We start from the raw sequence: 23,422 nt of genomic DNA, 5'->3' as shown, positions 1-23,422 counted from the left end.
ACTGATAATACCAGAGTTGACTGAAGAACCTGAGTACACTATATTACCCATACATATAGGAACCCCAATATGTGGATGTAGGAACAGGGACACAATCCTCATTGCTAAACTGGTGTCTCGTGGTCAATAAGTTACTGAATCAAGACCCACACCATGTATTTGACCAGAATGCCCAGTGCATAGACCACAATGCATATATCTTAAAAATTGTACAAGTTCTCTGTGATGAAACATCATGAAAGTCCATACATAAATACGACACATACAGATCATATTTCTTCTTCAGATTGAAGACTATATTTCTGAACATAACTAGAGCAAAGATTGTTGACATCTTCCAATCAGCTAGAATCTAGATATAACAAGTTAGCTTAATTTATTAAAGCTTTAAAAATTGTGAAACTTCGTTTCATTTTAATACACTTGCAGAAGTGACAATCCCAGAAAAAAATACTGACAATAATAATAAAACTAATAAAATATATGAATCATGCGAAACTTAAAAGCATGACCCAGTAAAAAGCATGTTTAAAGGTAAATTTAACTGCTGTCATTCACAAGATACATTTAACCACTTGATTATCATTTGTGCCAGTGACTTTTACATCTCTAATAATGTTATAATTGTCAAGTTTCACATTGTCTGTAGGTGCCTTTTGAATTGTTGCTGTGCCATCAGTCTCCACTGGCACATCCTCTACAACCACAGTGAACACACTCAATCACCTTTTCTTCTCTGAGATGTTTGGGAACCCTACAGACGCAGGTGGTAGCAAAGTTGTGATCACGAGGTTGCATGCATTGCAAACAACAAAGGCGCTCATATCCGGACTGCATAGAAAAAATGAAGGCATAAAGTAAGGGGACAAAATTAAAAAAACTTGGAGTGAAGTATGATTCATTCTAAATTCCGTGCATGTATTAAACTACCCTCAAACTAACAAAGCACTAAAAGCTGTCTTACTAGATATATTTATATTAGAACTAATTTAGCTACTACATAATATAGCCATGTGCATGTTTTACACTTAAAAGACTTCCTATTTTACATTCACATAAATTTCATTAATGTAAGTTTCTTATTTTATTTGAAGGTGCATCTACTTACTTTTCTCCATTTCGCTATCAGATTACGATCTGCATAGCCTTGGTCCAAGCAGAATTCATAGAGTTCCTTGGATATCTCCTCTCTGCGGTAATACAGGTCAAATATGTATCTACTCTTTTGATGTGCAATCTTAAAAATAGGCCATAGAGTCTCACACTTCCTTTTACCTTCATGTGTCTCATTCTCCGCTGCAGATAAGTCCAACAAAGCCAGATGTTCACAGTTAATCACATCATCAGAGAAACATATGAATCAAGAGGTAAAACAAAATATGTATACCGCAGGTACATTCCACTTAGCAGAAAGACAGACATGTCAAAGTAATTTAAATTTGAAATAGTTTCATTGATCTTTCCACCTACAAGCATAACAACCTGATGCACTTATCTGGAAACAACTGTGAAATGCCCATAAAAATGCATTAGCCATGGAAATCCCAAAAGTTTATGTATTATAGCTACTCCCTATCAATGTACTTAATCTAACCACCAGAGAGACGAAAAAAGGTATATTGTGAGGAACGGGATAAATAAATACCTTCTCGCATCTTGGTCTCTAAATCCCTGAGAGTGGGCTCAATGAGCTCCCATCCATTGGGGTACTTGACACGGTTTGTCCGAACCTTGGGCATTTTCTCGGTCCTATCTTCAATCAAATCAGGAAAACGGATAAACAAGGAAACCCCAGATACTTCAAATACGATGCAAACTACAGACAAAGTGGCTTCAGCTATAGCCTGTTACATCAATACAGAGCTCCTTCCATAAATAAAACTGGATGAAGCAATTGCACCAAAAGGAGGTGCAATGGTTACGCCTATAGTAATATATGTTAAATAATAAGTTGGAGTGTACAAATCAAGGAATGTGAAAAGTAAATTTAGTAGTGAATCAATGTATGCTCATTAACTTTAGAATGAACCACGTTTAATTTATATCACAGTGAAAAAACTCACGCTTAATTACATCTCAATCTCAGTGAATCAATGGCACTTATATGTGAATGCATTAAAAACTTATTAATATTATACCTTGGCACTATCAGTCAACTCCCAAAAGCCTTATGTCTTTCTGCAATCATAAATTTGCAACTCATCTGTTAGAACAAGCATAATTTTTAAACACCTAAAAGAGCTATTAGTTTTGATGCAGTTGACAAGATGTAAGAAAAGCACATCATTAACCAGAGAATCATTGGATGGGAAAGCCCAATATAAAAACTTACAGATAATCAAATTGTTGACAAAATAAATTCTCAAATAATTGGGCCTCTCAATAGATATGGAAAGTAAGCAGTTCTAATCATTCTATATGTAAACATGATCATGTATCAGAGTTCACTGCCTTCATTATTCTATTCTTGTCCCTAGCTTTTGATATCAAATTGGGTATTATTCTTTCCCACTTTAGTGGCATATCACCTACTGATAACTAATTCTGAAAAACCTTTTCTTTTCTTAGGCTAAGAAATAGAGTTTCTCATGATTATTTGGTGGACTAAATCGAGTCTTTTATGCATTAATAAAAAAAAAAGGATGTTTGAGATTTAGGCTCATGTTTGTAACAAATTAGTGTCTCAACGATGTATGTTTTCCTTGGTACACATCATGGTATATATGTTCTTATGTTAAATCAAACCTGTAACCCTCCATTTATTGTAGTTTTTGAGATCCCTGTGTTGTATCTGTTTAGGATTTCTCTAATCATAACAGAGAATACATGGATTTTCTATAAGTTGTTTTACCTTTAATCTTTGTGGTTTTTATTTTTCACAACAGTTAGCCAACAATGATCTTATAAAATATTTAAACTTTTGGTTTACAAATATGTAAATTATTATCAAGAGTATTTTTATCATAGAAACTTCTCTACTTTTACATCGAATAAACAATTGATAATATTAGCTATAAGTCAAATTTTAAGCAATTAACATTATTTCAATGCCAAGGAAAAAAATTGGGCAGAGTTTACAGGAATCAATTCATAGCAAACAAAAAGTAGATAGAAATTCTAGGGCTTGCAAAGACTTCACAACTAAAACACGATTTGATTCAGATATCTGTCTTAAATGCAAATAATTTCTTTGTATCAAGGCATCTAAAGATTTTAAAAGAAAAACGAACTGAGATCAAAGTGACTTACATCATGATTCTGCACAAATTGTTACCAAACCAATGGAAAAAAGGGGCAGAGTTTACAGGAATTATTACAAAATCATTACACTGCAGAATTCTTTTTAAAACAGACGAACTAAAACCAAACTCTGTACAGCTGTTGTTTCAATCGGTTCACAGTAGTTTGTAAACAAAAATGAATTTTGTTGGCTTCCTCTTCTCTCCATATACTTCAAAGTTCAATCAATTCCCAGTAATTGCAACTTTTGTGCATTTGTCTTGGCCTGAGGAGGTACATGGAGAAGAGGAACCATAGAATTTGCTGGCATGAAAATATTGAATTCCAGTGGGCAATGCCCACGATGTATATCCTACTGGCTAATTATTTGACGTGTTTTGATAACCAGTACGTGCACCGTAAGGACGTGCAATAGATATATTGATGCTATTTTATTTGAAAATTGCTTGAGAGAAGTTCAAAATTTGAATTTGATAATCTATAAATAATATTAAAACAAATGATACAACATTATAATTGTGTAAAAATTTACAGATCTTGATACAATAGTAGGTGGAATCTTGAGCTGAGTGATGTCATTGTCATAATATTCGATGCCATGCCCATCAACATTCTCAATATTGATTTTTGTTATATAGAATTGGTTCTCCATGGAGTAATATTAGAACTAAAGGAGGAGGTGAAATCCATATATTTGTGTATTTGGAATTCATGTAATTGATAAATAATCTAATACATGTTTGAATAATGTAAGAAACAAATTTGTTATTGATGATTTAGATTGGCTTAAAGTAAAATAATTAAATTTACAGTTGATGTTGGACAGTAATACTTCCCGCTTGTAATTGATGTTGATCTTTTGCAGACAATTTTGCCATGCATTGGAGTAAGGCTCTGCACAGATTTATTTACAAGTGGATTTTTTTGCCCATTTTTTGGTGGGCTGTGATTGTTAAGTATCCAACTAGAGGTTACTAGACACCAAAAAGGTTTGAATGAGTTAGTTGAAAAAACAGTTTTTAGAAATCAATTTTGTAAAGTATATAGTATTGCATAACTCATTATTTCACAGTGAAAGCGATTGTGATCGAGCCGCCTCATTTGTTTTTTTGATAATTGTGAATGGATTCTTGGGCATTCTAGAATGCCGCTTAAAAGAGAATGTTGGTAGAATACGGTCATTTCCTGATTTAACTCTCAATATAGCTGTAAACGTTAGTCCTCGTCTTTCTATTTTACCAATATCAGTTGCTGTTATTTTGTAAGGTTAGGCCTTATGGTATATAGAGACCATATTTATTATCCGTGACATGGATAGTGGTATTTGCCTAAAATTACCTACTAATACAGAAAATACAGATAATTGTTTTGGGTCATTTCTGTATAAAGATGATAATCAATAACTCTTTATTAGTGAATGCAAACTTTGGCTGAATATATTAGGGTGCAACCAGTGTATCTTACAAGGAGCACAAAAAAGGCAATCCAAATCCCAAGAAATAATTGAATTACTCCTATGGCTTATCAAATTCACATTCAATCATTTTGGAAACTTCAGTCATCTTTTCAAAGTTTTTGGCTAAGCCTGTATTTCAAGAAAATGTTCAATTTGTGCATTGAGATAAGCCACTCTAAATTTTCATAAATTTGTAATTCTTGAACAGATACAGAATGCTTCTGTTTAAAGCTGTCAACAAATAGGTGTTTCTTTCTATTAGCTAAGAATTATATTTGTGTACTGGCTTTATAAACTTCATCTAATCCATCTAATAAAATAAACTGAATATGTTCTTGACAAGATGAAGTATATTCATATATGAGCATGCATTGCCTGGTTCCTCCGTTCAGGATGAAGCATTACATATTTTTTCTCAAAGCTTTTCTCTGATGGACTAAAGAAGGAAGAGACATTAAACTCCAACTAAAAACATTATTTACTCTTAACCATTGATAAAATTTGTATCTGGGTATGATGCTATGCCCAAGACACTGAGTCAAGTACAATGGAAATAATTCAAGGACCTGGAATGGATTGCTTACGGAACTGTATAGAAAATCAACTTTCCTTTGAAGTGGACACAAACTTTGGTTCAATATACCAGGTTGTGCCCACAGCATCTTACAAAGAGCACAAAAGAGCAATCCAATTCACAGAAAATAATTAAACCACTCATGCAGCTTATTGAACGTGTATACAATCTTTTTGGCAACTTTGTCATCTTTTCAAAGTTTTTTGCTATGCCTACTTTCAAGAAAGTGTTCAGCTTATGCATTAAAATAAGGCTCTCTAAATTTTCCCAAATTTATAGTTCTTCAACAGGTGCAGAATGCTTCTGTTGAAAGCTGTCAATAACTAGGTCTGTCTTTCTATTAGCCAAATCTCTTCCTTCCATCATTATGCTTCAAAAAATTCTGGATTGGCTTTATTAACAACATCTACTCCATCCAATAGCATAAAGTGAATATTTTCTAGATTTTCTAGACTGGCATTATCATTATCAACTACATCTACTTCATCCATTAACATAAACTTAATCAAGAAGCTTAAACAATTTATCCTATAACAATCAATTTCCTCTCTTGCCTCCTGGTGTAGTTCACCACTTGCAAGTTGCCAAACCTATCTCCATATATTTGACTAGTTTAGGATTTAAAATTTTGGGACTGCAAATATTTTCCTTTTATGTTTCTCAACCGGATGGTAATTCTTTCCTGTTTGTTTGCCCATTGTTTTGTTTTGTTTGAAGCTATTAACAGATGCAATTTTTTCTTTTCTCTCTCCAAGGCTCTTTGGTCTCTCTGGCTAAGTCGCATTCGCTATCGGGAATGGTGCTTTGATACAAATTGTAATGTCCCCTTTTCAGATTACCATATATTTTGCTCTAGAATCACAAATTCAATAAAACAGGGAACATTACATAGTTAGACATATAACTTTAGCCAAAGGATGTAAAGTAAGATAAATCCTTGTTGAGATCCTGCAATCATGTTAGAAAAACATTGAAGATACAATTCATAAGATCAACCATTACTAGTGTTGAAGAACATATATTCATAATCATCGTAGTCATTTCACAAATCTAATTTATTGTTCAGGTTCAATCAAATTGGGGCTCCGCTAAGGAAACATGATAGGCTGCCCAAAGCAATCCCCTACCCTCGGCCTTGGAGTGGATATACCATCCCTCTTGGTCCCATGTGATCTTCTGCCATCTCATATGAGGTGGTGTACCTAGTGAGGAACCCTATAGCTGTTCTTCCTCATCATGCCACCCTTATTCACCCTCCTATTACTGAGACTCCCTCAAATCCATCCCAGCAGTCACTCAATATAGCAGCTGGAGGGGGAACTACAATAGGGTGCCTGAAGAACTCCTCTACCCTAGGCCTAGGAACAGATATACCATCCCTCTTGGCCTCATGTGGCAATCCATCATTTCATGTGAGATGGTGTACTAGTCATTCTCCCTCCTTTTATTCCCTTCCTCACCTTGACATGATTGATTGTTTCTTCTTGAAAAGCCATATTATTACTTATATTGTAATGTCCCCGTTTTTGGCACATCTACGCAGTGGATGGAGTTAGCTCATCATAGCAACCCTCCTGAGCTGACAAAGTGTTTTGGGGGTCCTAGCTGTAGATTTACTATTTTTAGTAGGTCTATTTTTGGCAGTTGCTATTTTGGGCAGTGCAGTGGGTGGCTTCGGCAGTTGGTCGTCACTTGCAATAAATAAAGTTAATAATTGCTTGAGCTCTTATTTATTCATTAATTATTAAGTTTCATTATTATAATAATATTTATATTTTTTTTCTAAAAAGTGTGTTGGAAAGTTTCTAGCGTTGAATTCTTTTGCGAAACTTCCACAATTTTTGAAGTGGAGTTTTTTAGGAAACTTTGGCCAACGAAAGATTATAAATGAGAGTTCATTTCATTGGGAAAAGCATGCTTGAATATTTATTTGTTTTTGTTGCCTTTGTGGCTTTTCTGAGTTCTGATTTTTGTGCCCTTGCTGAAGTATAAGGGTCTGAATTCTGAGTCATTCCATTGGATTTACAGTTGAAGTATTGTAGATTCAAATCTGAAATTTTGTTCTGAGTTGGCATTGGCAATTGTGCTGAGATGTACAATTGGCCATTTCTCCTACTGTTTTACTATAGCTAAGGAGAGTTATGTGTTGAAGAATTTCGCTGGCGTTGGAAAAAATTATTAAATTTGTACCTGCATTTTCTGTTCGTAGGGATTGGCTGATTATTGAAGTCTACGGGCAGCATTTGGTTAGATGAGTTTCAGATTTGCAGAATTGAGAGTCTACGATTCATTTGGCTATGCTAAGATTAGAATTTGATAAAGTGGGGAGTTGCTCATTAATTCTTTGTCAATATTCTGATATCAATTTCTAGTCAATTTGTGAATGTATCAAATTATTGAAACAATGGAGAATCAATTCTCATATTGGTATTATATATAGTTATGTGCATCTATCCATCTCCAGTTCATTTGCTTGAGTTTCGAGTTCACTTGCCAAGTGTTTGACGAATTGTCAAACATATGAATAATTGATGTATCTTGAAGTTATAACCAGCTAGGGTTATTACATATAAATCTAATATATATGGTGTTATGTGTCAGATATATTATCCTATATTAATATGTAAAGATTTGTACATTATATTGCTGCATATATCAGGTGTACACACGTGTGTGTGCGTATCACAACAAACAAGAATGTCACCAGCTGCTGATTTCTAACAGATTCTGATCTGATCCTGATCACTGTTTTGCTGATGTTATTCAATATTCTGTGCGAGTGCCTTCTCCATTGTGGCCCTTTCTATACATATATATCTTAATGGCTTCATGAAGAAGGGCATCTTTTGAAAATTGCCGATGCTTCAGCAGAGGACACAGCCCTTCATATATCATATTTTATTTCAAGCTAATAACACCTGAATCATTGCTATATACATACACTAAACAGGTCTAAAACTAAGTTGGCCTTCCTCAAAGTGCTGTGATCTGGGGTATAAAGCCCTCGTCTCCACCAGAGAATGACAATCTGCCCTTCCCAAAATTTGATTGTCTTTGAAGGAAAATGAGAGCACCCCAAAAGGTCATCTAAGATCAGTATGCACATTATGTATCCAATAGTTTCTTGAATAGCTTTTAATAAGCAAATACAAGTGCATACTACTATGCCATAAAAGCGGAAACAGACATAGTTGATTTCCCACAGTTAAAACCTTAAAGGAAAGTGATTGCAATTTATTGATCTAAATAAATTTCAGCAGCATTACGACATACATATTATTATTCTACAATCATGATACTAGAAGAATGAGACAGAATAGAGAACACATATATACGTGGGGAAAACCTTTCCAAGTAAAAACCCCACCCTCCAAACCATCAAGCTAATGTATTATTCAGCTATTTATTACAATACATTTTTAGCCTTCACATGGAGATTTACATCTTGCTCCATTCTAGAGAAAATCCGCTAGCATAACCCTATGCAAATAACTTCTCATCTCTCTTAATTCTCTACAACAATGCCTTGTACTTATAGAGTTTTTGTACAAAAGGAAACTGTTTCTAAAGCGTCTACATTCAACACATCTACAAATTATTTTAGAAACTTCCTTGTGCACAACCCTTGCATAAAAACAAAGCACAAGAATAAATCACCAAAAAACATAAGCTTTATGTTTTTCTACTCCAAGTCTTTTCTTAGAATCCAGCTTCATTTAGCAACTTTCCAAGAAAACACAAATAAAGCAATAAATCGTGGTAAGGTTGAGTTGCCTTATCCGAACAATCTCCCACTTGACGAAGACCTCACAAGATTCAAACTAATGAAACTATATCATCACAGCCATTCATGAAACCACATAAATCCTAACACATGCTCTCATGCTCCAACCAGACACCTGTCCAACCAACACAAGCATAAGATCTTAGTGATAACAAAGGCTGCACAATAATGCCACCACTCCACTATTCTCATTAGCTACACAAAAGCATCAAAAATATCAACTTCTTAGCCAACACAACTGTGAAGTCATCCTCCAAAAAACAAGATAAAACATCAACCAGAACAACAACCAAACTGATTGCTCCAATCCAACTGATAAACCCACAAGATTGAAAATAGCATCCATAGTAAATGCTAACCCATCCAATCTCCCATACCTAAAAGGTATCCAACACCAAAAAACTCATGCCAACAACATAATCAACCCACAAACTGCAACCTCAAGCTCTATGTGCAAACAAGTTGATGAAGACCAAACACATACAAGAACTCCCACTGCATGAGTAATGTCAAATGTAAATAATCAAAGGCATACTGAGTCTACTAATAACAATACAAAGAAAGTGTAACCATGTAGTACCAAGAACCATCCACAAAGATATGTAAATCTTGTAGCAAAAGACACTGCAAGAAATATCTCTCTCATCCAGTCTCCACAACTCTCCCATGTTCTCCACATCCAACAAAGAAAAGAGATAAAGGAACCATCTTGTCATCACAAAAAACAATGAAGTACGAGTGATAACAATTGACCACAAAAAAGTGACTGCCTTAGCTCCAACAAATCTCAAAAAACAATATTATGTGAACCCAAACATCCAAGAAGATAACTAAGATCAAAGAGAGAACCTACAAATCATAAGCATGTAGAATGTCCTTCTACAAACACTTCTAAATGTCAACTATGTAAAGTATGATCTCCTTCACAACCCCAAGAGAAAAGCCACAACAACATCCAAAATTGTTCAACCTCAAGAGATCAAACATAATATTATATCATGAATCTATATGGATGTAAGCCTCTAAAAGAAGATCAAACAACTCCATTTCCCATTTCAAGAAATCAGCCCACTACCATCTCCTATTGTCATCATAAATGAAATTACACCTCAAGGAGATAATCCTGTTACCCATCTCTCACAATGAATCCTCCAGAACCATCTAACTACAGCTCAAGATCCATGAATATGAAAGAAAACATAAAGCACCTAAAAGTAACATTGAGAAATACCTCTCAAGTGATAAACTGTCGAGTAGACCAAAAGTGGGGAACAAGAATGCTCCTCCAAGATATGCAAGTCACCCTGTGACTTATCCAAGAACAATCTCCTCATAGGTCTCTATTGAACTCACGTCCAACAAAGGTGTAGCCTCCTCAAACTTTCTGTTGAAATCTCATCAAGCGTATACATCTCAACAACACCTCTCATATCAAGAGAACTCAAGCCTCACCTAAGTCTCCAATTATCCACAAGCACCTGTAATCAATCACTCCATACAAAACTTCACTGCAACATAGCACTGTTATGAAGTATCAAGCAAATGATCAAAGTACTCAATACCAAGAAACTAAACCAAGATCAATGTCAAAACTCCAACCATGGACTCATGAACATAAACATGGCATCATGATCTAAACCATCTCCTCCAAAGAGATAACATGCTCCATGTGATCATATCAAATAACTATATCATGTCACACCTCTAAACTAGTAATAAAGAGAAAACCATGACATAAAAGCCACCACGATAACATATCAAATAAAAGCATAAACATCTCCACCAAGGACCCCCTGAATCCTAAAGATGTCAACATCTCCAATCGCACGAAGATACCATCTCCAACTAGTGAACCAACAAATGTGAAAGACCCTTCTGCAACAACAGGATCTAAGGTATCCTCCAACATCTGCAACACTAAAAAAGATCATCCATCACCATGTGATGGAAAAATATCGCAACTACTAAAGCTCCCACTAAAACATGATAGCGAGCTATCTAAGCACATGACACACCATCCCCCAAATCTGAAAATCATCCAGGTCCACACATCACACTAAGTGAAACCAAGATCTCCACGCTAAGGAAATTCACCATGCTATAGGACCCCATAACTGACTATCCAAGTACTCACTTATCATCCATCCTCTCATCCCAAAGCAACCACACCAATGCACAAGTGACCACAAACAAGGTCAGCTAACAAGTCCACACCAACACTGAATCAAAACTGGTGGGTATAGACAATCCACATCCAAGTTATCCCACTGCAATTAAATGGGTGGCCTACCCACCTGACTGCATAACTTGTAGCTGACTGCATAACTTATACATCCAATCATTGCAACATACAAACCCACTATCACATTAGGCACGTGTACAAATGAGATCAAAGAGAATAATCATGTAGACAACATGGCTCAAACACCAAATCAAGCACAAATCTGATTTGCCAATTAAGTCCACATTGAGCACCATAGTCCAGGAATCCAAAAAAGCATCACCACAGAAATGTTGAGTGATTGATCACGTACCAATATCTCCATGCAGAGAGAGAAAAGCACCTCCTCTCACCATGCACAAAGCATGCATGCATGTAGAACTAAAACTATCTCATCCATCAACACCCTCAAGGAACCAGAGTCTAGAAAATAGCTCTTCAATAGATCCACAAAATACCACAAGCTTTTGTTTCAGCATGCAAAACTTGCAAAAACATTGTGTTTAAGATAACCCATGAACATCCACACCCACTTGTCATCTGAAAGACTCAAAAGTTTGAAAAAAAAAACACCAAACAATTGAACCCAGAATAATGGATTTTCACAGATGAGCATCATCATAGATTTTTAAGGAAAATCTATAAACCCCTCAAATCCAACGGACAAAAATCCAAACCATGAAGGTATAAGCATCCAAGAGGATAGCATAGTACAAGAACTCCAGGCCCACTTGTAGACCAATTCCACAACCACTACTAGTACATGCATCTAGGAGAGATAGGCTATCCGGAAGCTTCCAGATCATCCAATGATCAACTCCATAGCCTATATGCATTCCAAATAACAAAAGAGACATCTTCCAATACCAATGCATCAAGAAATATTCAGCTATCAACCAAGAGCTCTAGATCAATGTCATTTCAACATGACCAACTCTATTTTCTCTGTCTTCACCGTCTTTCAAGAAATGTATGTTGTCTCCTGAAAAACTAAATCAACTGCAAGACTTTCACTCATCAATGGATTAATTATCAGTCAATTTCTTCAAAACAAACTTCTTCAAGCTCTGCAAGCTAAGAAATCTTAATAGAGGAAATACCCAGAACCACAAACTCCATGAATCCTTGTAAAGTTTCTGCAAAATTATGTTAAGAATCAAACTTAAATTGTACCTTTAATGCTTGTTGTAGATGATCTTCAATATACAGTCTTGAATGAATGGAGAAAATATAATTATGGAAATTCCTTTTAATTTCTGCAAGTCGTCTTAGGGCAGTATTGATTAAGGAGCAGACTTGTGTTTCTTGTGTCCTTAAACTTCAACCACACCCACCTCTTATACCATAACCAAAGGGCATGTCCCCTAAAGGGACATGACCCTCTCTAAGTCGGCCCACACTAGCTTCTTGAAATCGGCACTCAAAGGAGATGACTAATGGTTAACCAACATAACTAAATAGTTATTGTTAGTGCATAACAAAAAATATTCCGAAGGATCGTTGCTCATTCTTTAGCCAAGAGTAATGTATTTAAACGCCTTTAGAATGGTATTCTAAAAGAGAAGAGTAATGTGTGGTCTGCACAATCAGACTAGTATGAGTATCGATGTTAGAAGTTTAACATTCCCTCTTAACTTGATAATCTTACTGAGAGAAAACATATCTAGCATCATCAATTACGATGAATAAGCATAGACTAATACTCTATATCTATCTGAATCTTCTAAGCAAGTGGTATCATGGAACACATGATACTACGTCATATAACCATCTTGTGATATGACTTATCACTTATACTAGTGATGTCAATATTGCATGTAATGCAACACACAGGATAAAATCCGAAGAATGATTAAATTCTTCATTTATCCAAGTTGTGACTCATAGGAACTGGCAATCCTATATCAGAACTTGATCCTGAGTTAAGATCTACCAGAACACAGGATAAAGTCTGAAGAATAAATTCTTCCTTTATCCAAGTGTGATTCATAGGCATAGAAATGTCTATGTCACAAATGATCTTGAACTCATCTAGATCTAACAGTAGTTCTCTATTGTTCAACACATTATCTAAGAGATCGCTATCTCTCTTAATGTCTTTTATACAAGTACTCATTATCTCAGAGATTGTCACCTCTTAAATAATGAATACAAATGGTGAAGCCCATAACAGTCAATAGCCTGACAATAAAATTATTTTATTAATAATTTAAAGAATAAAAAAATTTATAATTCAACCATACCAAGTCTTTTCCTGAAGTGATTTATCTTCGCGAGAGAGAGAGAGAGAGAGAGAGAGAGAGAGAGAGAGGTTTGGTAAGAATATCTATTGTCCGATCTCCAGTGCAAATGTATTCTAGTTTTACAGTATTCCTGTCTAGCATATCTCTAACATAATGGTAAGGAATTTCAATATGCTTGGACTTGTCATGGAAAACTAGATTCACAGAAAGCTTGATGGAACTCTGATTATCACAATGAATAATTGTAGGATTCATGGCTTGACCAAATAATCCCACAAATAACTTTCTAAGCCAAACTGCTTCTCGAGAGGCCATCGCTGCTACAATGTATTTGGCTTCTGTGGAACTCCATGCTACTGAAGACTGCTTTTTGCATATCCATGATATCATTGTTGATCCTAAACTGAAACAACATCCTAAAGTACTTTTTCTATCCTTAACACTTCCACGCCAATCTGACTCTGTGAATCCATGTAAATCTAAGTCAACTTTCTCATATTTGAGACCAAGTTTAAGAGTACCTTGTAAGTATCTCATAATGTGTTTGACTGCAACTAGGTGAATCTCCTTTGGCTCACACATAAATTGACTTAAGGCATTAACAACATAGCAAATATCAGGTCTTGTATTTACCAAGTACATAAGGGACCCAATCATCTATCTGTAGAGTGTAGAATCTATGGAAGGTGATTCTGCTGCTGCTTCTTTAAGTTTATGTAGATTAGTCTCCATTGAAGAAAACATAGACTTGTATTTCCACATTCCAAATCTTTTCAAGATATCTAATGTATACTTCCCTTGATTAAGTATAATGCAGTCAAAATTCTGTTGTACTTCTAGCCCTAGGAAGTAATGAACGAGTCCCAAATCTTTCATCTCAAATTCTCTGATTAGATCTTTCTTGCATTGATCTATGAGATGATCATCATCTGTTATTAGTAAATCATCAACATACAATATCAAAATTATCATATCATTTTTATCCCTTTTATAATATAGAATGGGATCAACTTCATTTTTGGAGAATCCTAAGCCAGTGAGATACTTATCAATTCTTTCATACTAAGCCCTTGGAGCCTCTCTAAGCCCATAGAGAGCTTTCTTGAGCCTACAAACTAAAATTTTAGGATCATGAGTTTCAAATCCTTCAAGTTGCTCCAAATATACCTCTTATGTAATCTTTTCATTCACGAATGTTGTTTTTACATCCATCTGATGTACCTTCCATCCCTTCGATGCTGCAATAGCTAGGACTGCTCTTACAGAGGTATATCTAACAACAAGAGAAAATGTTTCTTCATAATCAATCCCTTCTTTCTATGAGAATCCCCTGGCTACAAATCTAGCTTTATATTTTTCAATGCTACCGTTAGCAACATGCTTTATCTTAAATATCCACTTGGAAGAGATAACAGATTTTCCTTCAGGTCTAGGAACAATTTCCTAAACATCATTTTTCATAATGGATTGGTATTCTTCCATCATAGCACCCTTCCAAGTTGTATGTTTAATAGCATCTAAAACATTGGTTGGTTTTGATTTAGACAAATCATTCATGTTTGTTCTATAACTAGAAAATCTTTTGGGTCTTTTGCTTTCTCTAATTGTTCTGGATGGTGCAACGAAGTCTTGTGCTTCCTCTATTGTCTTAATGGCCCAAAGTGACCTTTTCTTAGAATTTTGAGTTTCTTTAAGATTAAGATTTTGAATTTCATCTTCAATTTCTTCAATGTTCTCCCTCTGAAACTCAGATTTAGTATTTCTTTCAAAACTAGGTAACTAAGAGGGTTCTTCAAACCTTAGGGCTCTTTTGAATGCTAAATCTTCTTCAAAAATTACATCCCTACTAAGTTCAATATTTTTCTGACTAGGTATGAAAATCCTATATGCTTTAGATGTTTCACTATACCCTACAAAAATACCTTTCCTCCCAAAAGGTTCTAACTTAGTTCTCTTTTCTTTTGGAACATGTATATATACTGGGCACCCAAAAATCCTAAGATGACTTATATTGGGTTTAACCTTAGTAAAGACTTCTTCAGGAGTTTTATCTCTAAGGTAGGCGTGAGGACTTCTGTTTTGAATATAGATAGCAATACAAGAGCCTTTTGCCCAAAGATAATATTCTAGATTTTGCTCAAATATAATAGCTCTTGCAGCTTCTATAATTGTTCTATTCTTCCTTTCTGCTACCCCATTTTGTTGTGGGTTCTAAGGAATGGTATACTCCCTCTTAATTCTTGTTTCTTTACAAAACCTTTTAAACAAATCTGAGGTGTATTCCCCTCCATTATCAGTCCTAAGAGTTTTAATTTTATGTCCTAATAAGTTTTCAATTAAGGTTTTAAATTCTTTAAATCTCTTCAGGATTTCCTCAATTCTTTGCATTTTAAGAAGTAATTCCAAGTTTTCCTAGAGAAGTCATCTATAAAAAGTATGTAGTACGAGATCCTCCAAGAGTAGGAACAAACATAGGTCCACATAAATCTAAGTGGATTAATTCCAAAACATTGTTAGTTTTCTAGTGCTATCATGAAATGGACTTTTTGATGTTCTTACCCAGAGCGCATCCTTTGCATATGCTTGAGTGATCTTTATCCAATTTAGGTAAACTAGTAACCATCTTCTCCATAGTTGATAAGGTTTTGAAATTTAGATGTCCTAACCTTTTGTGCCATATTTTGTTTATATCAGCAGCTTCATGAATTAAGACTTGAATAGAATGACTAAGTTCTGAATTTAATTCATACAAATACCCTTTTCTTTGACCAATCAATTTTGCTTTCTTAAATGAGGAGTTCGTAGCCCAAGTTATGATTTTAGTGTTTACCGTCTATAAATGCAACATTATGTCCATCATCTTCAAGTGTTGTAACCAAGATTAGATTCCTTTTATTCCTGGTACATAGAGTACTCCTTTGAGAAGAAGAGACCTACCCCACTTTAGTTTCAAGGTGCAATTTCCAATTCCTTTGACGGAATGTGTTGAATTATCATCGATGGTGACTTCGCCATTAACCTTTTTTGATATAGAGTCTAGTGCCTCTTTGTATCATGTAATATGTCAAGATGATCCACTATCAATCACCCATGCTTTACTTGAGACTTCATTTGATAGTGTTGAATACAATACATGATTCTCAGGATCATAATTATCTTCTTCCCTAGTAATGTTTGTACAGTTCACTTGCTGTTTAGAATTCTCACGGCAATTAGATTTGTAGTGTCCAAACTTTTCACATCTAAAGCATTTTATTTTGGATTGATCTGTCTTAGGTCTTTCATTCTTTTGATTACCCCTTTTCTGCTTGAAATGCTTCTTCTTGCCTTTATAGGAATTTGTATTAAGAACATGAAGTTCTTCATCTTCTGTTTTCAATTTTCCTCCTTTCTTAAATTTTCTAGATTCTTCCTGAAGGCAATCTCTCTTAAGTCTATTGAAGTTAGGAAGATTATCTTTGGCACTTACTCCTTGCGCGAATGTTTCCCATGAATCTGGTAATCCATCTATAGCCATCAGTGTTAGTTTTGTGTCATTAATGATAGTTCCTATACTTGCAAGTTCATCTCTTAGGCTGGAAACCCTTAGGAAGTAAGAATTCATCAATTCTCCCTTCTTTATTTGTATGTGATTTAATTGCCTTTTTAGTGTGAGAACTCTAGTTGCATTGTTAACCTCATATGCATTTAGTAATGCATTCATCATATCAAATGTTATTTGATGTTTCGTTAGCATGGGTACTATATCATTTTTCACTCCATCTAATATGATCTGAATGGTTTTCCTATTTCCTTTACTCCAAATAGTTTTATGAGGTTCAACAGTAGGTTCTCTGGATGTTGAATTAACAAATTGTTTTACATAAGATTCATCATGATTCTGAATTTCCAAGCAACAAAATGTTCTTTCCCATCAAACCTGTCCTCGGGTCTGATTGTGTATACCATTGAAGATAGGCGATGATGCTAGATATATATCAAGTCTAATTATTTAATTTGCAAAGCCTACGTTCGACTACTAGAGCTCTGATACCATGTAAAGTTTCTGCAAAATTCTATTAAGAACTAGACTTAAATTGTACTTTTAATGCTTGTTGTAGATGATCTTCATATACAGTCTTGAATGAATGGAGAAAATATAATTCTGGAAATTTCTTTTAATTTGTGCAAGTCGTCTTAGGGCAGTATTGATTAAGGAGCAAACTTGTGTTTCTGGTGTGTCCTTAAACTTCAAACACACCCTTCTCTTACACCATAACCAAAGAGCATGTCCCCTAAAGGGACATGACCCTCTCTAGGTCGGCCCACACTACCTTCTTGAAATCAGCACTCAAAGGAGATGACTAATGGTTAACCAACATACCTAAATAGTTAATGTTAGTGCATAACAAAAAATCATTGCCAAGGATCGCCGCTCATTCTTTAGCCAAGAGTAATGTATTTAAACGCCTTTAGAATGGTATTCTAAGAGAGAAGAGTAATGTGCAGTCTGCACAACCAGACTAGTATGAGTATCACTGTTAGAAGTTTAACAATCCTCACATGCAAGTAACATGCAATTCACAAAACTGGGCTCTACTACCAATTAAAGGGAAATAAGAGCACCCCAGAAGGTCATTTGAGACCAGTATGCACATCATGCATCCAATAGTTCCTTGAATAGCTTCTAATAAGCAAATACAAGTGCATACTACTATGCCATAAAAGCGGAAACAGACATAGTTGATTTCTCAAATTAAAACCTTAAAAGAAAGTGATTGCAATTTACTGATCTAAATAAATTTCAGCAACATTACAACATGCAGATTAATCTTCTACAATCATGAAACTAGAAGAATGAGACAGAATAGAGAACACAGATATACGTGGGGAAAACTTTTCCAAGTACAAAACCCCACCCTCCAAACCATCAAGCTAATGTATTATTCAACAATAAGTTACAATACATTTTCAGCCTTCACATGGAGATTTACATCTTCCTCCATTCTAGAGAAAATCCGCCAGCATAACCCTGTGCAAGTAACTTCTCATCTCTCTCTTAATTTTCTACAACAATGTATTGTACTTATAGAGTTTTTGTACAAAAGGAAATTGTTTCTAAAGCGTCTATATTCAACACATCTACAAATTATTTTAGAAACTTCCTTATGCACAACCCTTGCATAAAAACAAAGCACAAGACAATAAATCACCAAAATACATAAGCTTTATGTTTTTCTACTCCAAGTCTTTTCTTGTGGAAGAATCCAGCTTCATTTAGCAACTTTCCAAGAAAGCACAAATAAAGCAATAAATCGTGGTAAGGCTGAATCACCTTATCCCAACAGTCTCAACCGATAATTGAATGATATTGAAATCTAATTTGTAATCTGCCTTTTGCTGTGCTTCTCTAATATTATCTCACGTTGCAAATTAGAACAAGAGTGTATTTTGTCAACTAAACAACAAAAACAAGAATTGGAAGTTGGCAACGTTGATGTTTGTATCTGTAGGAGATATCCTGATTACCTGCGATGGTGCTCTTTCATATGCTCACATTTAGAAATATTAAGAGATGCATTTGGAAACATGAAGAGACGTGCAATTAAAAAATGAAGAAACTTCCGGTTATAATATGAAGAGACTTTCGATGATAATACAAAGAGTCTCCCAGTTCAAGTCATGATAAGTTACGTATTTTAAAAGCAATATATCATTGTGTTGTGTGATATGATGTTTGCAGTGTTGGGTTATTCCATACAGCAACTGTAGATAGTCTACCGAGTCAATTCTGATATATGTAATAAGTTTATGAGTTTGCAGTACTCAGTTGGAAGCATCGTACTCAGAATTCTACTATTTAAAAAAAGAGATATTTTGGGTGTGGCTGGGTTTTTCCCATCTAGTTGGAAGGTTTTCCCAGGATAAATATTGCGTCTTATAGTTTCTTTTCTTATGTTTTGCTGCTTATTTCGATTTCTGGTCTGAAACATTAACATGGCATCAGAGCCAGGTTAAGCAATGGCAATAAGCAGTGTTAGCCATCAAGTTTTGAAAATGTCTAGGAAATGTCAGAGAGCCATTCCTATTTTGAGTAATCTCAATGAACTGGTAAAAGAAGGCATTATTGTTGTACATGGTGGGGATTGGAATGAGGTAATTCACCTCTCTTTTGTGCCTTCTGTGATGTAATCTGCTGTCATGCATTGGTGCTTGGAAGATTCTATGAGAGACATTTTTCAAGGGAAAACAATGCTCATCGGTTGTGATTGCATACCAATTCACTATTGTTGTCATAAAATATGAGTTTCTGGGTAGCTTGAGTAGGCAGTTTGAGCAATAGTTGCTGATTGCACGTGATCTATGGGTGTATACCAATGGAGCTTGTTCTGTATTTCACCCAATAATTTATATTCTGCATTTTAATATGGTGTATGTCACTGAGCTTTTTAACCGAACCCAAAATGCTTTTTGAAAATTTTGTCCATTGCTATTAACAATTATTAACATCATCTAGCAGGCTAGTTTTTATGCTGTGCATTTTGGGTTTGGTGAAAAAACTCAGTGACATACACTATATACAAACTAGCCTGCTAGATAATGTTACTAATTATTAAAAGCAACGGACAAAATTTTCAAAAAGCATTTCTTAAACAGAAAATCCCTTACTGATCAAAGTTGTATACGAACTAATAATAAATGACACCCTTAAGGTAGTTGAATACATTTTTCTGAGCAACTGGAGACAAAGCAATATAGAAACCAATAACAAGACCCATAATTTAGAAAAGTTTAATTTGGAACATCCACTCTACTTAAATTGGGAAAAAAAACGAAAATGTTCCAATGCCAACCAGTAAATGGAAATTTCAAACTCAATCTACAATATAAAGAAAGTCTACAAAACTAACCACTACAAGCAATGAAAGCAGGAGGGTGCAAAACAGACATACCAAATTAAGCAAAGATGCATTTCCCAAACCGCAAGTCCCATAATCGCATCTCTGGGGGCCACCAGTCTAACATGGCGCGCATAAAATCACTGACCATCTCAGCTATGATTTTGTCTCCATTGATTGAAACCGTGACAAGCACTGAACCAGTGGCATTTAAATCATGTGTATTTTGAAAGTGGAAGAAAACATTTCAACAGTCAATAAAAACCCAAATCCATAAACAACAGAAAGGCATGGATATAATTGGTAATAGGAATTTAGTCTGAGCCACTAACTCGTCAGACAAAATTGCGCAGTGAGCAGAAAATAAAAGAAAATGTGATAAACCATTTCACACTTATCGATCACCAAATAGACAAATAAAGACAAACCTAATCAGTAAACTTATTGACTTTAACCTCAAACTAGTCAATTCTTCAGGCAAAACTTAAAAGCCACATCGAATATTTATCTATTAAGATTGGAAGGCTACTGAATATAGACAGTTTTTTTTTTTGAGACACTTACCCACATGCTCACATATAAACAAGTACTTTAGGTCCAATATCAGATTGACCCACCTAAACCAGGGAAACATTGGATCACACAAATTAAACGTAGCAAACGGTTCTGTTCCATACCCCTAAGAAAAATATAATGTGGCAAACAGTTTTGCTCAATTTGTATATTTTTGTTTGTGAAGTTTGAAGTTGAACTATCAATTGTGAAGTATCATATTATGGGATGGTTTACTTTTGTATATTTCATGCATGCATGCATCACATACACGCATGCATACACGCACGCGCAGACATACACATACATATCCAAAATCAAAAAAAAATTGTGCATCCGCACATCTGCATCATCATGGGCAACTTACAGTAAAATTAGACCTAGAGCATACAGAAAAGAATAGAGATAACAAAAATATAAAATAAAAGTAAACAGATATTTAGTATGAATCCTGTGACAGCATTGTTTTTGGGCAAAGCAGATCTGATAAAAATACTTCAAATTTTTGTGGATTAAATTGTAAAACACGTCTCACATTTCAAAAACTTGAACCAATTCTTGACCTCTGCACTCCAAGAGTGCAAGCAATACACACTGACATGGATGAAGTGAATGCATCTAATGTGCATGCTCACGGATTTAGACAAGATGGTTAAGTAGTTAAAAATTTCAAATCACCAATAATGATTACAGGTTTGAATCCCTGCTTTAGCCAGTGCATGAGTAAGAAGTCATGTACCGTTTGTCTCTTTTCTTCCAATTTTTTAAACAATATGCCATTTACATTCTAATTTCATAAAAATCATTTTATCAAAACCGTTGCCATGCAACCTCGTGCATGCATCCCTAGAAACTTCAAGTTGTAAAACTCAAAATCAACCCTCACAAAACTTTGGCATAAAAGTTTAAAACCCAAGAACGCAATGCACGTGTACATTGTTTAAAGCCATTCTGGCAAGGAAAAAGATTGTTGAAAACAGGTCTGTGAATAACATTTTTAGCAACATGTCATTAAAAGCGCCATTCATATTTTGAAGTATGCAAATATGGAGCAGCGACTAGATTTCGTAAAGTTACTTTCACACATTTTATCAAGGCGGTTACAGTGCAAAATTATCCCATATCTTACTCAAAGCTTCAAGACATATAACTCAAACCTTAAATCCTCAAAAACCCTTGGCCTAAAAGCTCTAGAACCTAAAACACATATAAACGAGTCCAATTCATTCTAATTAGAAAAATTTGTAGTAGGGAGAATGACAAGTTTCGTAACATACCATATAAAGCATCAAATTTCGAAAAAAGCAAATATTATGCAACAACAAACGCAACAGCCGTCATACCAGTTCACCTAAAACCGTGTTGAGGGCCCCGCTGCTCTTCAGGAACGTTTTTGGCGTTTACAATTACATTAGCAATTGTCCAGCCCGAAAGTCCCCGATTGATCACCGAATGATTTAAGCGCTTCAGAGGCTTTTCTGATATTGCAGGAAAAATATAACGAGAAATTAGCAGCATATACAAATATGCATCTTACATAAGACAAAAGGAAGTAAACGAGCCACGTTTTGCGAGTATTTTCCAAATTATGAAATCAGTCATACAGATTGCAGGAGAAAAATCGTATTAGACCAGAAAAACAACAACCAATAATACCCACTAAAATTGAAAACCCAGTGACAGGTTGAATCACAATTTCGTAGACATTTGAGACAGCCAAGGAACCTTAGGAGCCGTTAAGTCAAACAATGAGCCGGCAGACTTAACTACATTCTACCCCCAAAAACATAGGGCAATACAAAACCACAAAACCCAACGTTTGAGCTATGCAGGTAATGGGTATGTACAAATTCGAAGTATCAGACCTGCACCATGATTCCCAGTGGCGAAGCAAATTAATTTGAACGACGACAAACATTAGGCACAAATGAGAAACAATTTAGGATCCATATATATTTTTGTTCATAAATTTTGTATAAAAAAGTATGAAAAAAAAATAGTAAACTAGTGGACGTGCAAAGGTGAGTCGATAGAAGTGATAAATTAAAATTAAATAAAAAATGATTGTTGGCATTTTAAAAATTGAAATAGAATTCAATATAGTTTATATAGATATGTTGATTGTAATTAAGGGTCATCTTAGCAAAAAAATCATGATAGTATGATAAATTAGATATTTATTCAACTAATTTATTTAGATTGTTCATTTTTAAAACTAATTAAAATAAAAATGTTTTTAATATTTTCAAACCTTTTTAAAAGGATGAAAATGGTTTATATGTTTTCAATGTTTTATTTGTCTCTTCAATTTTCATATTCAACGAACTTCATAGTATGATAAATTAGATATTTATTCAACTAATTTATTTAGATTGTTCACTTTTAAGACTAATTAAAATAAAAATGTTTTTAATATTTTCAAACCTTTTTAAAAGGATGAAAATGGTTTATATGTTTTCAATGCTTTATTTGTC

General features: G+C 34.7%; 1 protein-coding gene across 12 annotated transcripts; it reads right to left on the bottom strand.

The window, feature by feature from the left end:
• Positions 1 to 353: 353 nt before the first annotated feature.
• Positions 354 to 22,873, bottom strand: LOC149570071 (protein BUD31 homolog 1-like). 12 transcript variants are annotated; one of them, XM_089822715.1, is made up of 7 exons: positions 22,605 to 22,873; positions 22,292 to 22,426; positions 20,451 to 20,591; positions 2,139 to 2,178; positions 1,646 to 1,844; positions 1,109 to 1,296; positions 354 to 831 (listed from the first exon to the last, which is right to left on the bottom strand). In XM_089822715.1, the coding sequence occupies exons 5-7, from the start codon at positions 1,737 to 1,739 to the stop codon at positions 676 to 678; spliced, it is 438 nt and encodes a 145-aa protein (XP_089678841.1). In that variant the 5' UTR covers positions 1,740 to 1,844; positions 2,139 to 2,178; positions 20,451 to 20,591; positions 22,292 to 22,426; positions 22,605 to 22,873; the 3' UTR covers positions 354 to 675. The 12 variants fall into 12 exon arrangements, with proteins under 12 accessions (XP_089678841.1, XP_089678845.1, XP_089678842.1 ...); XM_089822719.1 differs by having other exon boundaries at positions 1,646 to 1,749; XM_089822716.1 differs by having other exon boundaries at positions 22,609 to 22,873.
• Between the last annotated feature and the right edge of the window lie 549 nt (positions 22,874 to 23,422).

This window comes from Cupressus sempervirens, chromosome 3, assembly GCF_028749045.1.
Source record: "Cupressus sempervirens isolate cs-2001-9-10 chromosome 3, ASM2874904v1, whole genome shotgun sequence".
Classification (NCBI taxonomy): Eukaryota; Viridiplantae; Streptophyta; class Pinopsida; order Cupressales; family Cupressaceae; genus Cupressus; species Cupressus sempervirens.
This window is presented reverse-complemented; position numbering and strand designations above follow the sequence as displayed.

What these genes read in the sequence shown, in the direction of transcription:
- LOC149570071 (XM_089822715.1), bottom strand. Translation starts at nt 1,739, where the DNA reads ATGCCCAAGGTTCGGACAAACCGTGTCAAGTACCCCAATGGATGGGAG. An exon ending in AGAGACCAAGATGCGAGAAG is followed by an intron (nt 1,297 to 1,645) that starts GTATTTATTTAT and finishes ACTTATCTGCAG; the next exon opens with CGGAGAATGAGACACATGAA. An exon ending in TGATAGCGAAATGGAGAAAA is followed by an intron (nt 832 to 1,108) that starts GTAAGTAGATGC and finishes TTTTCTATGCAG; the next exon opens with TCCGGATATGAGCGCCTTTG.